The sequence below is a fragment of the Neodiprion virginianus genome, chromosome 3, assembly GCF_021901495.1.
Source record: "Neodiprion virginianus isolate iyNeoVirg1 chromosome 3, iyNeoVirg1.1, whole genome shotgun sequence".
Lineage (NCBI taxonomy): Eukaryota > Metazoa > Arthropoda > Insecta > Hymenoptera > Diprionidae > Neodiprion > Neodiprion virginianus.
The window spans coordinates 25,312,164-25,331,203 of record NC_060879.1 but is presented as its reverse complement, the minus strand read 5'-3'; the positions used below and the strand labels follow the sequence as shown (position 1 = coordinate 25,331,203).

Genomic DNA, 19,040 nt, shown 5'->3' with positions numbered 1-19,040 from the left:
GTCATCCATTTGGGCGATAATCTTACTGACAAGTATACAAATATACTGCTTATAATTCAACTGTTTTATGACTGTATACTTAATGAACTGTGGTAAAAGAAACGCCACCCCTTCATGAATATATACATTATACATATATGACTGATTTTATATTAGATGGTGGTTAGGAATAGGGTCAGATAATAACAGCGTTATCGCTGGAAATGAAACAGTAAAATAGGCCTTACATACAGTACTTTACCAAGTGCTTGTTTCACACTCTTAGAAGAATGAGTTTTCAACTAAAGGATTGACAAGAATGACAAGACGTGTGACAATCGGTGAAGGTGAACGAAGTGGAAAAGAAACTCTTTTTTCCGTTGCAATGAATAAAAAGCCAGGAAAATTTTGCTGTTGTTTGACCGTTAAAAATTTCATGTCCAAAATATCGCTGATGTCGCGTCTTACTGAATCTTATACATCGATTATACACGTTGTGAGCTGGGGTGAAGAAAAACCGTAAAAATATTAAACTCTAACATCGAAATCCTCTCACAACCTGTCAGCAAAGTTATAACGTCACTTGGAGTTTGTAAAAATTCTTTAATGTCTTACCTTCATAAACTTGCCGCACGTCGCGCGGCGTTTCATCGAGGTTGAGTAGGTGAGTAAAAACTTGAGAGTGATCTAAAATCGTTTTTAGCGATAACCAATATAGATACCAATATTCCAAATAATTGAAAATCTATCTACAGTTGTTATCGCCTATAAAGATTTTTTATTCCTTCACACGCTCAGACGTCTTGCGTATTTTAGTGAAAATTCGTGCAAACCGTGAATTTTTAAATCGTAAAGTCGAGTTTACACCATGTACGACGATACCGTGGTAGCAATTAATATTTCCAGCTCCTCTTTGCCGAGATTCGATCCTCTGGAGTAATGCTACTTCATCTCCTGAAATTCATTTATACCACCTATCATCATCGCACACTATATTCCTGCAGTGTCGCAATTTCAATTGCTTTCTGGCTCCTGAATTATTAACCCTTACGCTGCACATCGGGGTCAGAATAACCACACGGCATGTTCACCGTAAATTCCATTTCAAAGATATCCAGAATAATCTGATTTGATCCAAGGTAAATAATGAAAGATCATAAAAATCGTTAACTCATTCTTTTACTCAAAAATTCAACTCAACTCACTCAAATAAATACCTTTTCTTCGTCGTGCAGTATCCGTCGCTCCGTCAATTTTCAGCTCAAAATATGGAAAATAAATATTTAGATCTGATTTTTCGACACATAATCCACGAACCTAAGAAATAATCATATTTTAATCTTCCCGCGACGTAATCTTACACCGAAGTTAGCTCAGAATGTTCACGTACCAGGTAAATTTTAGCTTCGCGAAGAATTATGGCTTTTCCTCAGTCGTATTGTTCACCCACTTTTCCTCCATTTCCTGCAAAACATGTCCTTGAGTCTATTCATTGACGACGGTTAAACGACAGGGACGTGCAGATGTGGCAAATTTCACATTTTACAACCCTAACTATCCTACGGAATGGATTTTTTCCATACAAACCGAGTTTAGGATTGGACCTTTTCGTTGCTTCGTTTGCCAGTGTGTTTTCCTTGCACACCCTTTCTGCGAAATATCCTTCCACTCCCCATTTTTTCCACCAGTCAGTACCCAGTTTTTTAACCGACGCCTCCTTCTACGCATCCCCTTTTTCAAAATCAGTCGTGGTAGTATCAAAATTTTTTTACGTATTTCAATATTCAAGCTTTAAGTTCAACATATTATGTGAAAAAAAATCATACTCTTCATTTCAATAACCGTTTTATTCAGTTATTCAATTCGTCAATGCCCTCCAAAAGTAATATTCGTTAAAATTTAATCTGGTAAAAATGGTCTTCTGAAAAAAATAAATAAATAAGCTTTGCGAAGTAGTTTCGAAATTTCAGACAATGACGAGAGATGTCAACGCTGCGGATTACGAGGATGATTTACAAATGCAAGACTCCCTTACGATTTTCTTCGAAAAATAAAATTCGCATGCACATTGCAGATCCATCGGCTGAAATAGTAGTCGGAAAAACTGGTTGTTTATTTGTTCGGCAAATTGCTCGCTGGAGGGAAATAAAACAAGACAAATACGGGTTATTTGTAAAATAAGTCGCACACAAAACGGGGCAATTCGGTACGCCGAGGATCGTCCTCCGCTCTGGCCCCACAGCGTCTATACAGGCGAGGCAGATCAACCGCGACAAGATTTATGTGTGTACAAAGTCCGACGCCACGTAAATGACACCCCTGTCTGGATGCTGGGGGGAAGCGTTACGCCCTCTCTTGTTGCCTCTGCTCTTGCGAGAAATTCGTATTACCCTCGTACTTGGATATAATTGAGGATAGGTATGCTTCTAACGATCGACCATCAAATGGGATTGAGATCTGTTTCGTATGTTTTCTATCTATATTCACATTCTTACGTCTTCGCAAATATGCAGCTTCGACTACTCGGGATGGTATTGAATTCGGTCCGTGTTTCAGATTAGTCATTTCTGTCTACTGCGAAATTTCATCATTTTGAAGTGGGTTTACTTCATCGATATCTGCACCTCAAGCAGGCGTAATCTATCGTTGAATGTAAATTTTTGTTGCGGTAACTAAAAACCGTTTTTATCCGGAGAGTGAAATGAGACGGCTGGTTGATTTTATGGTTGTTAGAACAAGGTAGATGTGCCATGTATGGTCACCTTTACGAAATCCTGTGTTCGTTAGTTTGACTTTTGATCTCTTCAATTCTACGATTCATGTGTGAAATCCTACTTTTAGCGAGTTTTGATCAGGTTTTACGTACTATGTTGGTACACTTTGTAGTTTGAACATTAATGTTGACGTCCGCTTTCAAAGCATGTCTTTACCATTTGTGACCACAACGTCGGATTAAACATAATGAATATTGCCACAACTGGATCAAACGATGACCGCAACTGGTGATCCTTATACGGGTGACCCTAACTGGTACCCACACATTTATCCTACCGAGTACGTACCAAATTCGTTTGAAACATATAATTTAGTCAGTAAATTCGTTCCCTTTATCCCAATCCAAAGTATCCTTTTCGGTCGCGTTCGCAATTGGGTTTAAAGTACTTTGTTTTTAAATTTTACGGTGACACTGGAGAGATTTTCGCATCTCTCTCGCGGGGAATTTTTATGCCATGCTATAGTGCAGCAGTTACGAGGGCGTTGAACGAACGGGAGCCATCGACAGATCCGTCCGTTTTCTCTATCCAGACGAAAAAGTTGCGAGTGTTGGGGAAAGTACTATGCAATAACTTGTCGATTTTATATTCAACGCGGGGATGTAACAAAGGTGAGAAGCTGTTGGCTGTTGGCTGTTGGCTGTTGGCTGTTACCCTCGACAAAAGCCACCCCGTACTTTCCACCTCCGTTGCATTCGCGTCCGTGTGAAATTTACAACAAACACACGGTTGCGCGGCGCCTGGCAGTTTATTCGCAACTTCTTTCATACGTCGGTGTTGGTGCACGGGGTTTTCCTGACGAGTATACATAGAACTGTGTGCATCGAAAGCGGAGGCGGAAGGACGAGCGGTGGCGGGATCAAGCTATATACCTTCGTATCGCTGGGGGATACCGGTGAAAATTCCTTTCAAGGAACTAGCCGGTCTCTGGCCTGGCCTGATTCCAGAAACCATTGAAATCGCGCACCTACCAAACTGCCGGCGATATTCAATGGAACGTAGTTCGTCGTCCTCGACGCGGTTTGGAAAAAGGCCGCGTTCGACGAGCTTCTGCAACACGCGACAGCGAGACAGGAAAAACTCTCGACGGAACGTCGTGGCCGTTGAACGTCCGTCATGGTTCTGACCTCGCCTGGTTACACCGTCGGGTATGCAGAAGCGTGTATAATCAACCCGTTGCCGCTTCTAACGCCTCCCTCGCCTACCCTTGACGCGGAATTATTTCGTCAAGGCTTCCGACTTATCGTCATCGCGTTTCTGTTGTTACAGTGCAACGGGCTCAGACGTTGAGTGTATACCTGTTATTACACACGCGGGAGCAATTTCGTTTCACGTCCGTCAAATGGAATCCGGGCTTAGAGAGACGGCTCCTAGTCAAGTGTAATTACGTCGATCCGCGGGGAGGAGGACCGACGCTCGTGCAACGCGTCAAGTGACGTCAGGCCTATCTGAAAGCACAGATAAGGCGACCACCGACGCTTCACCCTCGCCACTTCGCGATGACGTGTTCATTTCACGTTGTCCGCATGTAATACGTATAACGAGATTTCGCTCCAATGATTATCACCACGATACCGTATTAAAATGGTAAAATTTGACACTCGCCTCACCAGCTGTTGCCCTCACAAGAGCCGAAGCTGTACCTGCTTCCTGCAGTGCTGCCCGCCACGCTAAGCGATTCTTATCGTCGATGAACACTTTCTGAAGTAGTAGGTAGGTACACGCGTTTCGAATACGTTGGTGTCCACAACTGTCTGCATTCAGATTGTGCGTATAGGCAGCTACATTCAAACGCAGTTTAGGTTATTGATTTGGAGAGTGATTATTTGGGTCGTAAATTTGGCGTAGGCTATACTTACTTTTGAAGTTTTCAACTTTCTTTTTGGTTTAAATGTAACAGTAGTTGGAAAAGACATATGGCTGACCCAAAGTTGGAGATTCTGATACCGATGACGTACTTTCGGATCTTCGCGGTACGGGAAGCTTCTCGTATAGTTGATAAAAATGAACCAGATTAAGCGGCTCAACTACTTACTCAAACGATTATAATTATTGGGTTGGTTTCGTTTTTGAGGTGATTCGTGGAGATAGACGTTATCATTTTCAACAAAACGAGAAATGTAGATATCTAACAAGTTGAAGATTGTGAATCAATGTTCATTAATAGTTACCCAGCGGCTTATTATTTATCTTGAATCAAAACTGGAACGAGTTTCCTTCACAATCAAGTTTTACGTGCCAATGACTAGCGATGCAAGTGACAGGAGAAATAAACAATAGTTTTGATTCCAAAAAAATAGTGAGTCACTGGGAAACTATTAATGAACATTACTCTATATCAGTACTCCCATCACTATTCACATAGAATGTCAAGAATCTTGCATTTTGTCTTATAATGACTGTCGATTTTAATACAAAGGAATCCCTCCTTCGCTTTCTCGTAAAGATGCAAATTCGGTACATTAAACGCTGCATCTTCGCGTTGATAATCGTCAGTTGGACGTGTTTCCGTGTGCCAAAACTTTCAGAAAATTCTTTTTCCTTCCCTCCAAATCATAATATAATGTACGCCTGCGTGCCGCTGTATATAGCATAAATCTTTAGTTTTGGCCAAAAGTTATATATATATATATATATATTATATATTACGATAATATATGTATGTACGAGGGACGAATTTGGGGTTCGAGGAAGCGGTCGAGCGACGAAGCGAGTTCTTTCCGGCGCCGCGACGACGGCCTCGCCGAATTATGAAATATAAAAGTGCTTTGAGGGTGTTTCGGTGTCGAGGGTGTTTCTACCCCTCGGCAAGAGCTGACGCGGCATAGCACGAGGCTGGGCATCGTTATCACCCAGGGCACGAATCGTGCTGGTTCCAATATTTCAACCGGTATCAACCGTCCTGATGGCCGTTGCACGTCCCGCGTCCTCCTGCCTTTCGTTATATCCACGTTTTATACACCGTGGTGGACGAATGCGCGTATATGTATAACCTACGCGTGTCTTTATCCCTAATTTAATTCCCGCCCACGTGACACGCACAAAACTCTAACGAACCGAGACTGTAACGCGCATTCTGCGCTGAGTATAATATCGTAAATTGTAACGTGACTCACTGAGCCCAATTAACGGGAAAGCAATGAGACCAGGTATCATATTTGGTGGTTGATACCACGACGTCATTCACGATCCGGTTACCGTCACCATCCCACACTTCTCTGTCATAATATGCTTTGTTATTTTAACGAAATTAAGGCGTATTTTCCTGCCGATTTTCACGCAATTTTCTTTCCTAACACCAAGAGGGAAATTTCTGGGACAAACGGGACGTTGTCGCGAGACTCGGGCGTCAGTCCGTGAAATTATAGAATAATCAGTCTGACAATGAGACCGAGACGACAAAGTAGCAATGCGTTGCTTTGCCGGTTTGCAGGACTCGTCAAGCTGCGGAGGAATCAGTTGATAAAGGATCGGAATGCTTGTTTACCTCGAATTTCTTGATTGTTCGCGATAAACATTCGAAAGAGGTATAATAACGGGGTGCGTGAGGTAATCGAGATTCTAAATGAAATCGAACGTGCTCAACGGCTGTTTCAGCTAGCCACGTAAGTTCAAACTCGCGTGACACATTTGTGCAGGGTGAAAACGCGAAGGGGACGCGTGTACTTGGTAACCTGTGTAATTTTCCCTGATCAACCTCCTTCGAAACCGGAAACAGATGTCTCGATACACATCAATGAACCAAGCCGGAAGTCACGGTGATATACCGAGCACGTGTTAATGCGGTTGTTTATTAACGTCTGCTGACAATTGAAATTGTATCCTGTGAAATTATCTTTGCTCTAATTTCACCCACTAACAGAAATATTTCAACCAAACTTCAGAGCGGTATTCAACTGAATAATAACAATTGCCACCAAATGTCACTGGGCGATCAACGGTATAATTACATATACGTTCCTACCGTTTTATTTTCTTTCAGCTGAAAGTATTGCCTGAACTGCTACTTTAACCGGTTTTTTCAGTCACCTATTGCCGATAATTTTGTCGATTTTGTTACGGTTCGTACAGTGTGAATAATAACTGTCAGCAATTTGAATGATCGGTCAGGGTTTGGTAGAATTAAGTGTATATCGACCGTCAGTTCAAGTACCAATAAATTTCGACGGAGCTATAAGTCACTTATACTTTCAACATCAACGTACAGTGTAATCGAAGAGAATGAATATGTAATGAAGGTTTTTCGCGAAATGGTCGTAGATTCATAACTTATATTTCCGACTTGGGTATAGACGAGTAGTGGGCAGGAAACTTCCGCCAGTACGACGACCCTTAGTTACACCTAACTATATTGTATCATTAATCACTGTATAGCAGGTAAAAGGGAAGGTGTAGCTTTTGCCGTGTGAAGAAGGGTGGCCTCGCGTTTCGATTTACCAGGGAATAGGCAGAAGGGAAGTCGTAACTTGTAATTAGTTTCAAGCTTATTTTTTTTTTAGGTTACTTGCTCCAATTAAAAGCAACCCACCTAGTCGTTTCGTCATTGTCAATGTCGAGTAATTGTTCTGTGAAGTAATGTTCACGAACAGGTTCCCAGTGGCTAACTGTTTTTTTTTTTTATTTATTTTTTTTCGGAATCAAAACTGGTACAAGTTTCCTTTCTATGGAAATTTTATGTATCAATGACTAGTGACGCAATTGACCATGGACAGGAGAAATAAACGATACCACGATCGTAGACACACAAAATTTTCGTAGAAAGAAAGCTTGTTTCGGATTTGATTGAATAAAAAAAAAAAAAAAATAGTAACCCAAGGAAAACTCATTAAAGGACATTTCTGTACGTACATTTAAACGTTCTCGAACAGTGTGAAATTTTTTTTTTTCATCGCTGCGGGTTTATTGTTCGATTAAATCTTCCTCGACGTAATTAAGTTTCACAGGATTTTTTCTAATCAACTTTTTTTTACGATTCGACGAGCTTGATTGCCGCGAGAGAAGGAAAAGGGTGAGCTCTTTACTCTCGTTTTGGACAATTTTGAGCGCCCTTGAGCCACCGGCTACATTCAAACGACCTGAATTATCTGTTAATTTGACGTAAGTTCGCCACCTTTTTTTTTAACCCTGCAGGGAACTTCATTTGAGGGAGGGCAACAGGTTCGCTCAAGAAATTTTATAATGAATTTCAAACACACATACACTCGTTTTCGTTGATTGCAAATTTATACAGGCCAGAAACGAACTCCGGGTTAATTCCTTACGATTCATAATCCGAGTAATGATTAATTACCGCGTACGTTGTAATACATGGACGAAATTTTTGAACTCTTGATAAGGTAGAAAACGTGTCAACGTTCATGTTGCTTTTGAGCTGGTATTTCGAGTGTCCGAAGGATGAATGTCGAGGAAACGAGCAGGGATGAAAACTGACTTGCCAAATGAGGAATGCAATATGACATCTTTACTGCAAAGGTATTTAATCAGGCTGCAACGCCTTCCTGTTATTCGAGTGCTAAATATTTGAGCGCTCTCCCTCTCTCTCTCTCCCTCTCTCTCTCTTTCTCTCTCTTTGCGTAGTGCACCCGTTTTTCACTCCGAATTTCTCTTCTCCCTGCAGCACGTCGGCGCTTCAACCCCTCATTTTATTTTCCCCAGTATAAATCATCCTCAAAGTTATATTAACAATATATCATAGTTGCGAAGCTCGCCGGTTGCTTCCTTGCGCCTTGCAACGAGAAAGTACTAGACGCCCTTCGTGGCCGCGTCTTTTCTTACCTTGCATTACCTCCTAACTCAACCCTCGTCCCATCCCCCTAGCACCGTCCCTTTTTCACCGCAACACGGTATAACCTAACTTGCAGCAAACCGAATCCCCGACCTCGTCTTCCATTCGCCAAGCTGCAGTCGCACAAAACCCGACACTCTAGGAAACCAGAGGCGTGTACGGACCAACGGAATATCTACTCGCGGAAAATGAAACATTACGCGGAATGACAAATTGCCGGGAATTGCATTACTTAGGTACATTACCACTTCTCGTTTTCTACCTTCTCTTTCTATACCCCTACTTGGATATTATTATTTTGTTTCTTTCGAGCGCGGAGCGAAGGATATTTACTTTCAAGTTTATTGCATTATGTGAACTTTTTCTTGGAGTACTGCCATAGGATCAAGTACGTCGGGGGGTATATAAAAAATATTCCCTACTTTCTAGAGCAACATTTTTGCATCGTATGTATCTATTGTCACCGTGTCGACGCAACAAACCGATAGGTACTTTGATTCGTGTTGAGTTCCTTTCACGATTTTTCCGCTTCACGGAGACATTGTCATCGTACGTAAGAGAGGAAAAGTCTTTCCATTCAAAATAACTTGCATTCAAACCGCACGAGACTCAATTATTGTGGACCGATCGACGTCGATAGCTGCAAACAGCTTTTATTCCTGATAAATGCTCGTCCTGCACCCGCTAACGATAGCCTTGATTTATTTTCCCCGCATTCAGGTTCATCGAAGAGGAGAAAAATTTTTCCTTGTCGGTTAGAATTTACCGTTCACAGTAATCGGATCAGCCGGTGAGGTCAGATTCTTTTCTTTTTTTTTCATTTGTCCGTTTTACCGTTTACGACGCACCGAGGAAGATAGTTATAATATCATGTACAACGGCTGGTTTTCCGGCTTTTCAACCTTCGTTTATCCTCAATTCAAATTTGTAGTTCGATTTAAAACCGTTACGCCTGATCCCGCTTTTCTTTCCCCTCTTGCCCATAAAAAGGCGTATCGTTTCGGAACAGCTCTTACCTACAATCCCCGCGATAGCGGGAGATAAAACACGTAATATTGCAGATGGTACGAGGAGCATTTGAGGGGTTCGAAGTCAGCCGCACTTTACGTTATTCATTTATACTCCCTAATTCACTTTCCATTTCTGTTTGCCGCTCGAGATACTTCCGTCGTGAGACATTTAACATTTATAGAATCACAATTCAGACTTCATTATAACCGCACCAATTTTCATTTTCTAATGACGGTTCATCATCAAATGCATATAGTGTCTCGGGTGTGACAAACTGTAATTATCGACAACGTTGTGAATTTTAACGGCGATTCAATTCGTTTTGCCAATAATGCTCAAAGCTGATATTACTGTCCAAGTTCATCGAGGATTATATGAAAATAGTTGATCCTGTGCAGGCATGACAGAAAGTGGATCAAATCCCGCTAGTTGATTCTTTTTTTTTTTTTATTGACAATGAATGATCCATTCCATTAAACAATCTTGCATCTACGAACAAAAACTCGCTATTTGGTTTTTTTTTTTTTACCACTGACTCTTTTTATCGACATCGTTCGGCAAATGAGTATATGGAAAACGACCGAGGCTGTAGTAGACAATTTATGTATTTGTGGAACTCGTAAATAACAAAACAGCCACATTTACTATTCGTATTAATATTATCGATGCGGGAATGATGTCATGATGTATGATATACGGGTGTGATAATTTACCGAAATATTCCCTCGGGAATTGTGCAAGTTCAAACGTTTCAACCAGTTGTGTACACGGAGTTCTCCTCTCTCATCGGTTTGATGGTAAAAGAGAATAGCTAATTATTAGAGCTTGAGGAAATCTGTCTTGAGACGAGTACAGATGTTCGTGAAACTTCGATTTCAGAAATTCCAAATTTGCTGATCGAATTCGACGGTTGTGGATGCACCCTTTCTTTCTTCATTTTTCTCCTCGTTTTATTGCGCAGTTTGGCGAACGTCGCGACCTGAGACATGATAGAAATATTTTAGGAAAATCTTCGTGAAATATCTGTTTTATTCACTCTGTCGGAAAGTTTCCTGCTGTCCGAGATGTTGGGCCGAGAGGTATAGTACCTAAGATTTGAAGCTTCAAAGTGTAACGAAAAGTGAAGGGTCAAATGGAGGAAAATGAAGGGAGAGAAAAATGAGAGGTTATAAATTTCAGTCTTTTTTTTTAAGAAGCGTCGATCTTCGGAACGTCGTTCCATTTTCTGTGCGACCAGTGTAGGTGTAAGGTCGTCGATATTTCAACTTTTTTTCAGCATCATAAATCGTAATCGCTTTATTATGCTTTCATAAATAATCATAAAAAGTATCGATGACTCATTTTATTCGATCGTAAAAATTGTACAATATCACCTAGATTCTAAATATGTTCATTTTCGTTTTTTGAGATTGAGAAAATACCGAATTCGTGTAACATTATTTTCTTAAAATCGTGCCAACTTCACGTGTCCAATTTCTATATTATTGTTCGGTCCTTGAAACATGATTTGATGATTACCTTATCGTCTTTAACGAAACAAAAAAAAATGGCATGAAATGAACGTTCTAATCTTTTCCGATTGTCAGAAACATTCGTAATAAATTGAAAAATATGTATCCCACCTGGAGATTTTCGTTTCGTCATCTATAGGAATCATCTGATCGAATTCGGAAATCGCAGTTTGCTTTTATAACAGTGCAGTGATTCCAACATTTTGTAACTCACTTTTTTGCACCTAGAAGAAGCCGCCTGTGATTGAAAATTAAATTTAACTTATCCTTTTACGAAAAATTAAGTCATGAAAAATTTTCCAATATAATTTCAGGCTTGTAATTCTAACCGCGCTTGACTTGGCCTATCCGAATCAATCGTAGGTATGTAGATTTTATAAGTCGGCAAGAATATGTTCGATATTTATCGGCTTGCCGAAAGAACGTGAGAAGGTCGTTTACGATCTTACGATCTCCATCCTGGCTTGAGGAGCATTCGGCTTAGCGGGTTGTCGAATGCCCGATAAACGCAATACGACTCCATTGTTACCTTCGAAGTTCTTCCCATCGTGCAGCGTGTGTATCCACGGAAATGGGGCGGAAGGCTTACTCAGATCAATTGCGCGAGAGAGTCTTCCCGTAACCCAACTTGAAACTGTGCAGGATTTAGGTTTGTTGAATTTCCCAGCGTTACTGCCGGGAAAAGGGGCGAAAGATATAAATAAAATAAGTGAAAAGGAATAAAGTCCTCGGAGTGATATTTGAGAAGTTTATTAAACGCGTTGTAAGCGTAAGGAACCGACTAGTGATACGTATTTCAGAAGAGAGCGATCTTTGTAGTCTCTCTCACCCTTCGTTCTTGGAAATTCAACCGTTTGCGCAGGAGAATATGTCTTGAAGAATGGCGTTGGATACTTCGTCCAGAAGAAGATCAAGGGAAAAGGTACCGTTGAACCGTGTGTCTTGGAAATTTTCACGAGGAGAGAATCCTTTAACCGAGAAAGAAAATATATCCGGGCAGTGTTACCTTCAAAAGGAATTTCTAGGCTGCGCTTCGACGTTCCTTCGGAACCAATATTGAAATAAATTGTTCGAATAATGGAAGACACGTTTGCTTCGTTAGAGATATGGATCTACGAACCTTTTGAACAATCTTCTTTCTTCATTTTCAATCATGGGTCTGTCTTAATCGTGCCGTCGCTTCCTGACCACTCGGGAAATTGTTTTGCAACTATTTCTCTCAGGTAAGCATCGACAGTTGATCCGTGCTAGCGATGATGCATCTTCCGTATCTGCGTCAGAAACGGAAATTTAAAACACTAGAATGGTACACTTTGATTTCTTCCTCCAGAGTGAAAGACGGCAAATGTACAAAATAATCCATTCATTAAGAGGATGTCACAGCGTTTAGCAACCTGAGCTTGTGAGGTCAAAGTATCCATCAAGAGGAAGAAAAGTGATAAATTTAAGGCTTCCCTTTGCCTGATAGCTCCTTGTTACCCGGTCATGTGAAGCCTGTGTTCTTACCTGTCTCTCTCTCTCTCTCTCTCTCTCTCTCTTGGCCTTTGCTCTTTATGTTTGGCCGCTCTTGATTCTCGTTCTCTCTCTCTCCCTCTCTGGAGATGGCGCCATGTGCTGCAAGGATGATGTATGAGCTCAAGGTAGAGTGTGAAATATCTCTGAGGCAGCGAAGGGCTTGAGCACGCACGCTTCGCCCACCATTATACCTTAGGCTTCACGTGTTTACCACTACTTGAAATCATTTTTCGATCAATACCAAGTGTAGAAATCGTAATCGATACATTCGTAACAATCAATTATATCGTACAACTCTACATAGTTCCAAAATAACAAAGCAGATTTTTTAATCCCGCACCATTGATCTATCGCTCGTTGTGTACTTAATTCATTTCGAGTACTCGCGTTGTATCGATCGAACTTACGAAACGCTGACTGACAGGCAGATATACCTATACAGCTTTTCTGCGTTCTCTGGTAATTAAATCTGGATTTAAACTCGATTTCACGACAAAGCGGATTATTTTTAAATTATCTTTAACCTAAAACCGCTTTGTTCTGGGACGGAAAATTTTTTATACGCTTATTCGATCGTGCGTTGTATAAATTCGAGTTGTACCTACTTCCTCCGCGTGTATCGTTACTTGTTTTTTTTTTTTGACCTCCGTGAACTGAAGGAATTGAAATATTTTTTAATTAAAATTTCACCATTTCAATCATCGCGTACGCTGCTCGATACAAAAATGCAATATTGTATACGTGTTGATAAAATAGAAGAGTTAATTAATAGCGTAAAAAAGTGAAAAACCGCTCCAATTATCAATTTTATGATCCATAAATCTCTAAATATTTGAGATTATTAAATTCTTTCAACTTTATCCATTCGTATCACCAGAATTGATATTATAAAAAATGTCAATGAAAGAATAGTGTCCGCAGGTACACAAATAATACTTTATTTCTACACAGATGCCACTGCCAGGAAAATATTCTAGAGCATTTGACCTGCAAGTTGTTGAACAAAGCCAAAGAAAATAATCAAGTTTGAGTTATTTGTCTTTTTCTTACACCTTGTTTTTTTTTTTTTCTCGATCATATATTTCCCGTTGCTTTTTATTCACTGGCATCATCAAGAGAATTATTATTTCCTCACCGAGGTTGCTCCGTGCCCTTACAATAATAATAATAATGAAATTCCCTGCTGGGAGTCTAGAAATTCTATTCGCAAACTATAATTCGAAGTTTTACTTGATTTGTACGACCATTGTTGTTTGCTTGCATAACGATTGTTCGCAATTTCACAGCTTTTTCCTCTCCTCTCTTGATTCCGGTATTCTTCTCGCTTTTCCTACACCTCTTAACCTTGCTCCCTCCCTTTTCTCTTCTTCTTATTTTCCGCGATATCAATTTTCCAAATAGGTATATGCAGAGTTATTAGGCATCACGGGAACTCGTGCTGAGAAAAATATTGTTTCGAAAATAAACATGCCTTTAAAAATTTTCTCCCGTTTTCCAACGTAACGTGTTCACCCAAAGAAAACAATCGGTTGATTATACACATAAATTAAAGTAGCTTTATCGTACTCTTATTTGGAGGAGAAAAATGTTTCCTCTCCAACACGGCGATTACTGATTATTTTTTTTTTTTTTAATACTAATTGGTGTGAAATATGTCACCTACGAAGTCTACATCAGATTACTTATTAGCTTTAATTATCAAGCACGTGTCAACGTTTGAAAAACTTAATTTTTTCATTTAAAATTCATTCATGGAACAAAATAATTATTCATGTATTCCGAGTTCGAGCGGAGTGAATATTCAAATGCAACGCTCAAGTAAAATTAACCTTAATTAATAATACAGGCTATTTTTTTCCTCCGAGCACCATGAATATAATGTGCAGATATTTAGTCTGTGTACATAATTTTTGGACATTATTCTTATCCTCCTTCTCGATTCACATGGATCCGCACTGTCACAAATTGGAGTCAATTACTTTTCCCGATATAATTGTACCCACTCGTGAAAAAATTTTGCTGACACAGAGGCAAGTAAGTCATTTTGAGCGATGTCTTTTTTTCCCCGTCCCTCTTATGATACATAGGTATACGCACACACGTCGAGTCGTTCTGCCGCTTCGTTTCGCAATAAGAAAGATGGCACGAGGAACTTTGATAAAGAGGAAACGTTGTACAGCTCGCCCTCCTTATATAAATGGGATACTGACCCCACGCCTCGTACATTTTTCTTGCATCTCTAATTGGACGAAGACGAAGTGAGGCCACCACTCTTTTCCCCTGTTGCAGGAATACATCGAATCACGTAACACCCGCTGAGTTCTTATTATTCCGAATTTCCTTGTCCGATAAATTTTCCCTGACACGGATCTGCCGGTTTTCGGTTCTTTCCTGGGCTCAGCCTTTTCATGTAACAAACTTTTGTTAAAACTTAAAAAAAAGAAATACTTCACCAGCTCACCGCGCGAATCTTGATTCTAACTTTGCAGAGACGATCCGTTGTGATCTAAACTGCGAGGCTGAACGAAGGGATTGAAACTAGACTCTTCGTTAAGGTTTCGAACGGCGACCCTTTTTCCACTTGTTCTGATCAAATCGGTTTCAGCTATAATCGTTAAATTTCGCCAGTTCAAAATTTGTGCATTTTTTACAGCTGCTAATGGGAATCTTCCGTGAAATAAAAATCTTATCTCTCTCCATATTTTCCTTTGAATATTTAATCGCGGTTATCGGTCGTGCTGATTGTGCAAAAACTGATGAAACTCAGGATTACTTTGTTGAGATACTCATTCACGTGCACCGAATATATCATGCAGCTGATTCTCGCGAATATATCGCGACGAGTATAAAAAATGTCACCAACAACCGTCGGTATAATATCTCTTCTGCATGTGATGCAAGTAGAGCGCGAAAACCTTGCGACAAGTTATTAATAAAAGTACGAAGCTTTGTTGGACGATGCCAGAATAGTTTTTCACTACCTTATATATATATATATATATATATATATATATATATATGTATATAGATAGTCATACACGTATAATATGTACCTACATTGAGTGACCCGAAGCCAAACTCATACGTACGAACTGCTCTGGCACCGGATGTGGGAAGAGAGAGGGCGCCAACAGGAAGCGGTTCTCTGAACGACCTTCGTCTGCGACGCGGTGTGATTTTCGTGTCTATGTCAGGGCGACGTGTACAATGCGATTATCCCGTGGGTAGGTATTGTTGTTTTTTGCCATTCGAAATACCAGATGGTAAATGAAAGTAACGTGCGTATATTCAAATCGCAAAGAATAGATCTTCTATGTTTAATTGTTTTAACTTTGAACTTTTCCTTTGTTTTATCTTACTACGTTGGAAATAACGAAAAGAAGGAAGGACTTTTTTTTTTCTTTTTTCATTTTTTTTTTTTTTTTTTTGGTCTTTTATTGCACTTCGGTCATGAGTTATTTTTTCTTTCATCCGTGCAACTTCCTAAGGCTTTGCTGAAATTTCTAACATTTCTTGAACAAATTGAACTGGCAAGCCGGATGAGCTGCAGTGATGCAGGTGGATAGCTTCTCTGATAAAAAAAAGTGCTAAAGAAATTTCATCTCGTATATACTTCGACCTTTAATTTCTCCCTCACTTTGCGAAATGGCCGTAAAGAAAATTGAAAAATTCGTAGAATTGCGATGTCAGCGAGCGAAAGCGTCAGACGATGCGAGGAGTGATTCATTCGCTCGCGCGTTCAGTCCAGCAGCTACTTTACAGAAATTACATAGTTAAGGCTAACGGTTAGAAAATAGAAAATGGACGGTGAACGTCGGGTTTTCCTCATAAATTTTTAAAGCTAATTTTATCAAATTACATTATCAATATTGAATGTCGGTCGGTGAAACGCAATATTCGACATTTTCAACGAAAGGCAATGGGTGGAGGTAAAAATTTAGAAAGACCAGAAAATCGGAGGATCACAATATAGAGGTTTCAGAGACGCGGAAATCTATTTCTTTGAAATATTATAATGCAGAAAGTCGTAATGTGGGAAAGTGAAAATGGAGAAAGATCAAATTATAGAAAGACAAAATATAAAGTCGTCAGAACGAATAAGAATATTTGTCAGAATTCTGACGATTCTATGTTTTGGTTTTCTATACTTTACCATTTTACATTTTTACTTTTCTGTACTTCGACTTTCAACCCTTGTCGAAATTCTTTCTATCTTTCTAGATTTCCACGTTTTTGAAAACTCGATACAGTGACCTTTGACCACCCAAACTTGATATGCAAAATAATCTTCTAATGGCTGTAATTTATTTATCTTTTTCTTTTATTCGTTAGGTCAAATTCATCTCTTTTATTCCGTGATTCGAGTCGCAATTTTGTAATTGAAAAACTGCGGCTAATTGTCCGTTCTGCAATTCGGGGAAACAATAGACACTCCAATGCAAACTTTGGTTCCCGGCATTGCGAATTCAGCCGGTGACCCAGACCGGGATATTAATTTAACGTTGCACCGGGTGTTTTGCACTGGCTGATCCCTGGCTTCCGTTATACGGTGGTATACCTAGTGCAGGCTGCCGAGGGGAAGTGCGTCAGCGCGAAGAGAGAGGATCCGCATCGTTGCAGGAAAATATTGTCGAAGTGTAGGAGGAGGTGGGCAAAGCATTCCGGAGCTGCACAGGTTCTCCCCGATCGATCCGAGAAATCAAAGGCTACACTCGATCTCTCCTATACGAAAGATTTATTCGATTTGCACGATTTTTCATTGGGAGAAAACTCGCCCCGGCTTCCATACGTAGCCAGGGGGGGTTTTTCCTTTTTAGCTTTATCCCGCAGTTTTCCAACGATATTTTTCCACGGACCATTACCGATGCTAATTCATAGCCTCCTTTCCGCAGCTCTGCTGCCACTGCCAGAAGGCAGCTCGTGGAGCTGTGTTAAGGGGCTGTTAGAACCCCGAATTTCTCAGCCGTTTGTTAACGTGACGATTTTATAATTATCACGACAAAACTGCACTTACCGAAACACGAGTACCAACACCCAGATTCTAAACTCTGATGTATAAGTTTGTGACGATGAATAATTCAGTAACAACGATATTTCTGAAAACTTATGCGCTGAAAGAAAAAAAAAAAAAAAAAAAGAAAAACAACAGATTGTTTGAGTCGGACAAATATTTTGGCGCGTGGGTGGCGAAGAAGACATTTCGTTTTGCGAAATTAATTTCACATCGTCTCACCGAATCCTTCGTTGCCTCGAAAATAAAATTATTTGCAACACAGGATTTTTTTCACAAAAATTCTTTTCTCTCAATGTATTAAGAATCTCTCATTAATATCGTTATCTTTTTTCCTGACAAGATGAATAGGTGAAGTCAATCTCATCCATTACAAAGATATGAAAATCTCTCGTTCATATTATCTAACTAAATTTGTATACACCATCTTCATCTGTAGATAATATAACTCTTTGTCTCTGTTAAATACTCCAACAATCTGGCGTAGATATACTTGTGTCTATAATGATTCGTGCACGTTGCGAAGGTGTGACGGGCTCTTTTTTTTTATACCGAATGGAGCTCACGATGAGAATTTTAATGCGGGCTGCCCTGCAGGCGTGGAATTCGACCCGAATTTCGATGGAGGTGTTTGAACGTGAACGTCGAATACCTGACGGGTCGTCGAGCGAATACATTGAGTCCTAACCGTGGGCGACGAGTGCAAAAGAGGAAATGCAAAGCAGGGAGGTGGAGTGAGGAATGCTCGATTGTAGGCAGAGTTTCGAGTGGTAGGAGGAGGGAGAAGAAGGACGACCTGCAAAACACGATGCACCTCCACCACATGCATTTCTCTCTTGAAATAGGTACTCTACTGTGCCTGTATTATATGCGACTTGAAATTGCACAACTTGAGCCTGACTTCGAATCATATCGGAGGCGCTGAATTGAAACGGACCGATCTACCACGTACCGTGGAACGCTCATCTTTTCACAAAATCTTTGTTTCAACCCAGACAAACTTTCTCGGGGATTCCACGTCGGAGAATCGTGAATTATTTTTTTCTGAAACACGGATTAACTGTTCCTTCCGTAACCTGGCGATGTGGTTCGAGGAACGTACATCCGTTGACGAATCGTCGGTCGGAACTCATTGCCACCTCGACAAAAGTTATCCACCGTAGCAGCAGCGGCAGCGTGGCATCAGCAGCAATTGGTCCCGATCCTAGGAAGACAAGTAATACATGTATATCCTTGTTGAACGTCGTTAAAACGTCACGCGATTCCGCAGTATAGCGCATTCGTGCCGTAATGGCTAACCGAGGAAACGGGAATTACTTCTAATCCGAGGATCACGCGCGCTGCTCGACGTCTTCGCCATCGCAGTTAAATAGCGAAGCTCTCTGTTCGTGCGTGTGTCGGTACTCCAGTGTCGTTCTATGTCCCTCCTCCCCTCCCCGAGAATGTCCTCGAGT

At 40.5% G+C, this 19,040-nt stretch overlaps 1 protein-coding gene across 8 annotated transcripts in view; it reads left to right on the top strand.

The window, feature by feature from the left end:
* The window catches only part of LOC124299502 (fasciclin-1), a 224,666-nt gene that overhangs the window by 28,523 nt on the left and 177,103 nt on the right, over positions 1-19,040 (top strand). The window contains exon 1 of one of the 8 annotated variants that reach the window (XM_046752753.1): positions 8,184-8,225. The exons of the other annotated variants lie outside the window; for them this stretch is intronic. Coding sequence (XP_046608709.1) covers positions 8,199-8,225 — 27 coding nt within the window. The 5' untranslated portion in view covers positions 8,184-8,198. Of the gene's footprint in view, positions 1-8,183; positions 8,226-19,040 lie in introns of those variants that run through there. 8 annotated transcript variants of the gene reach the window in all.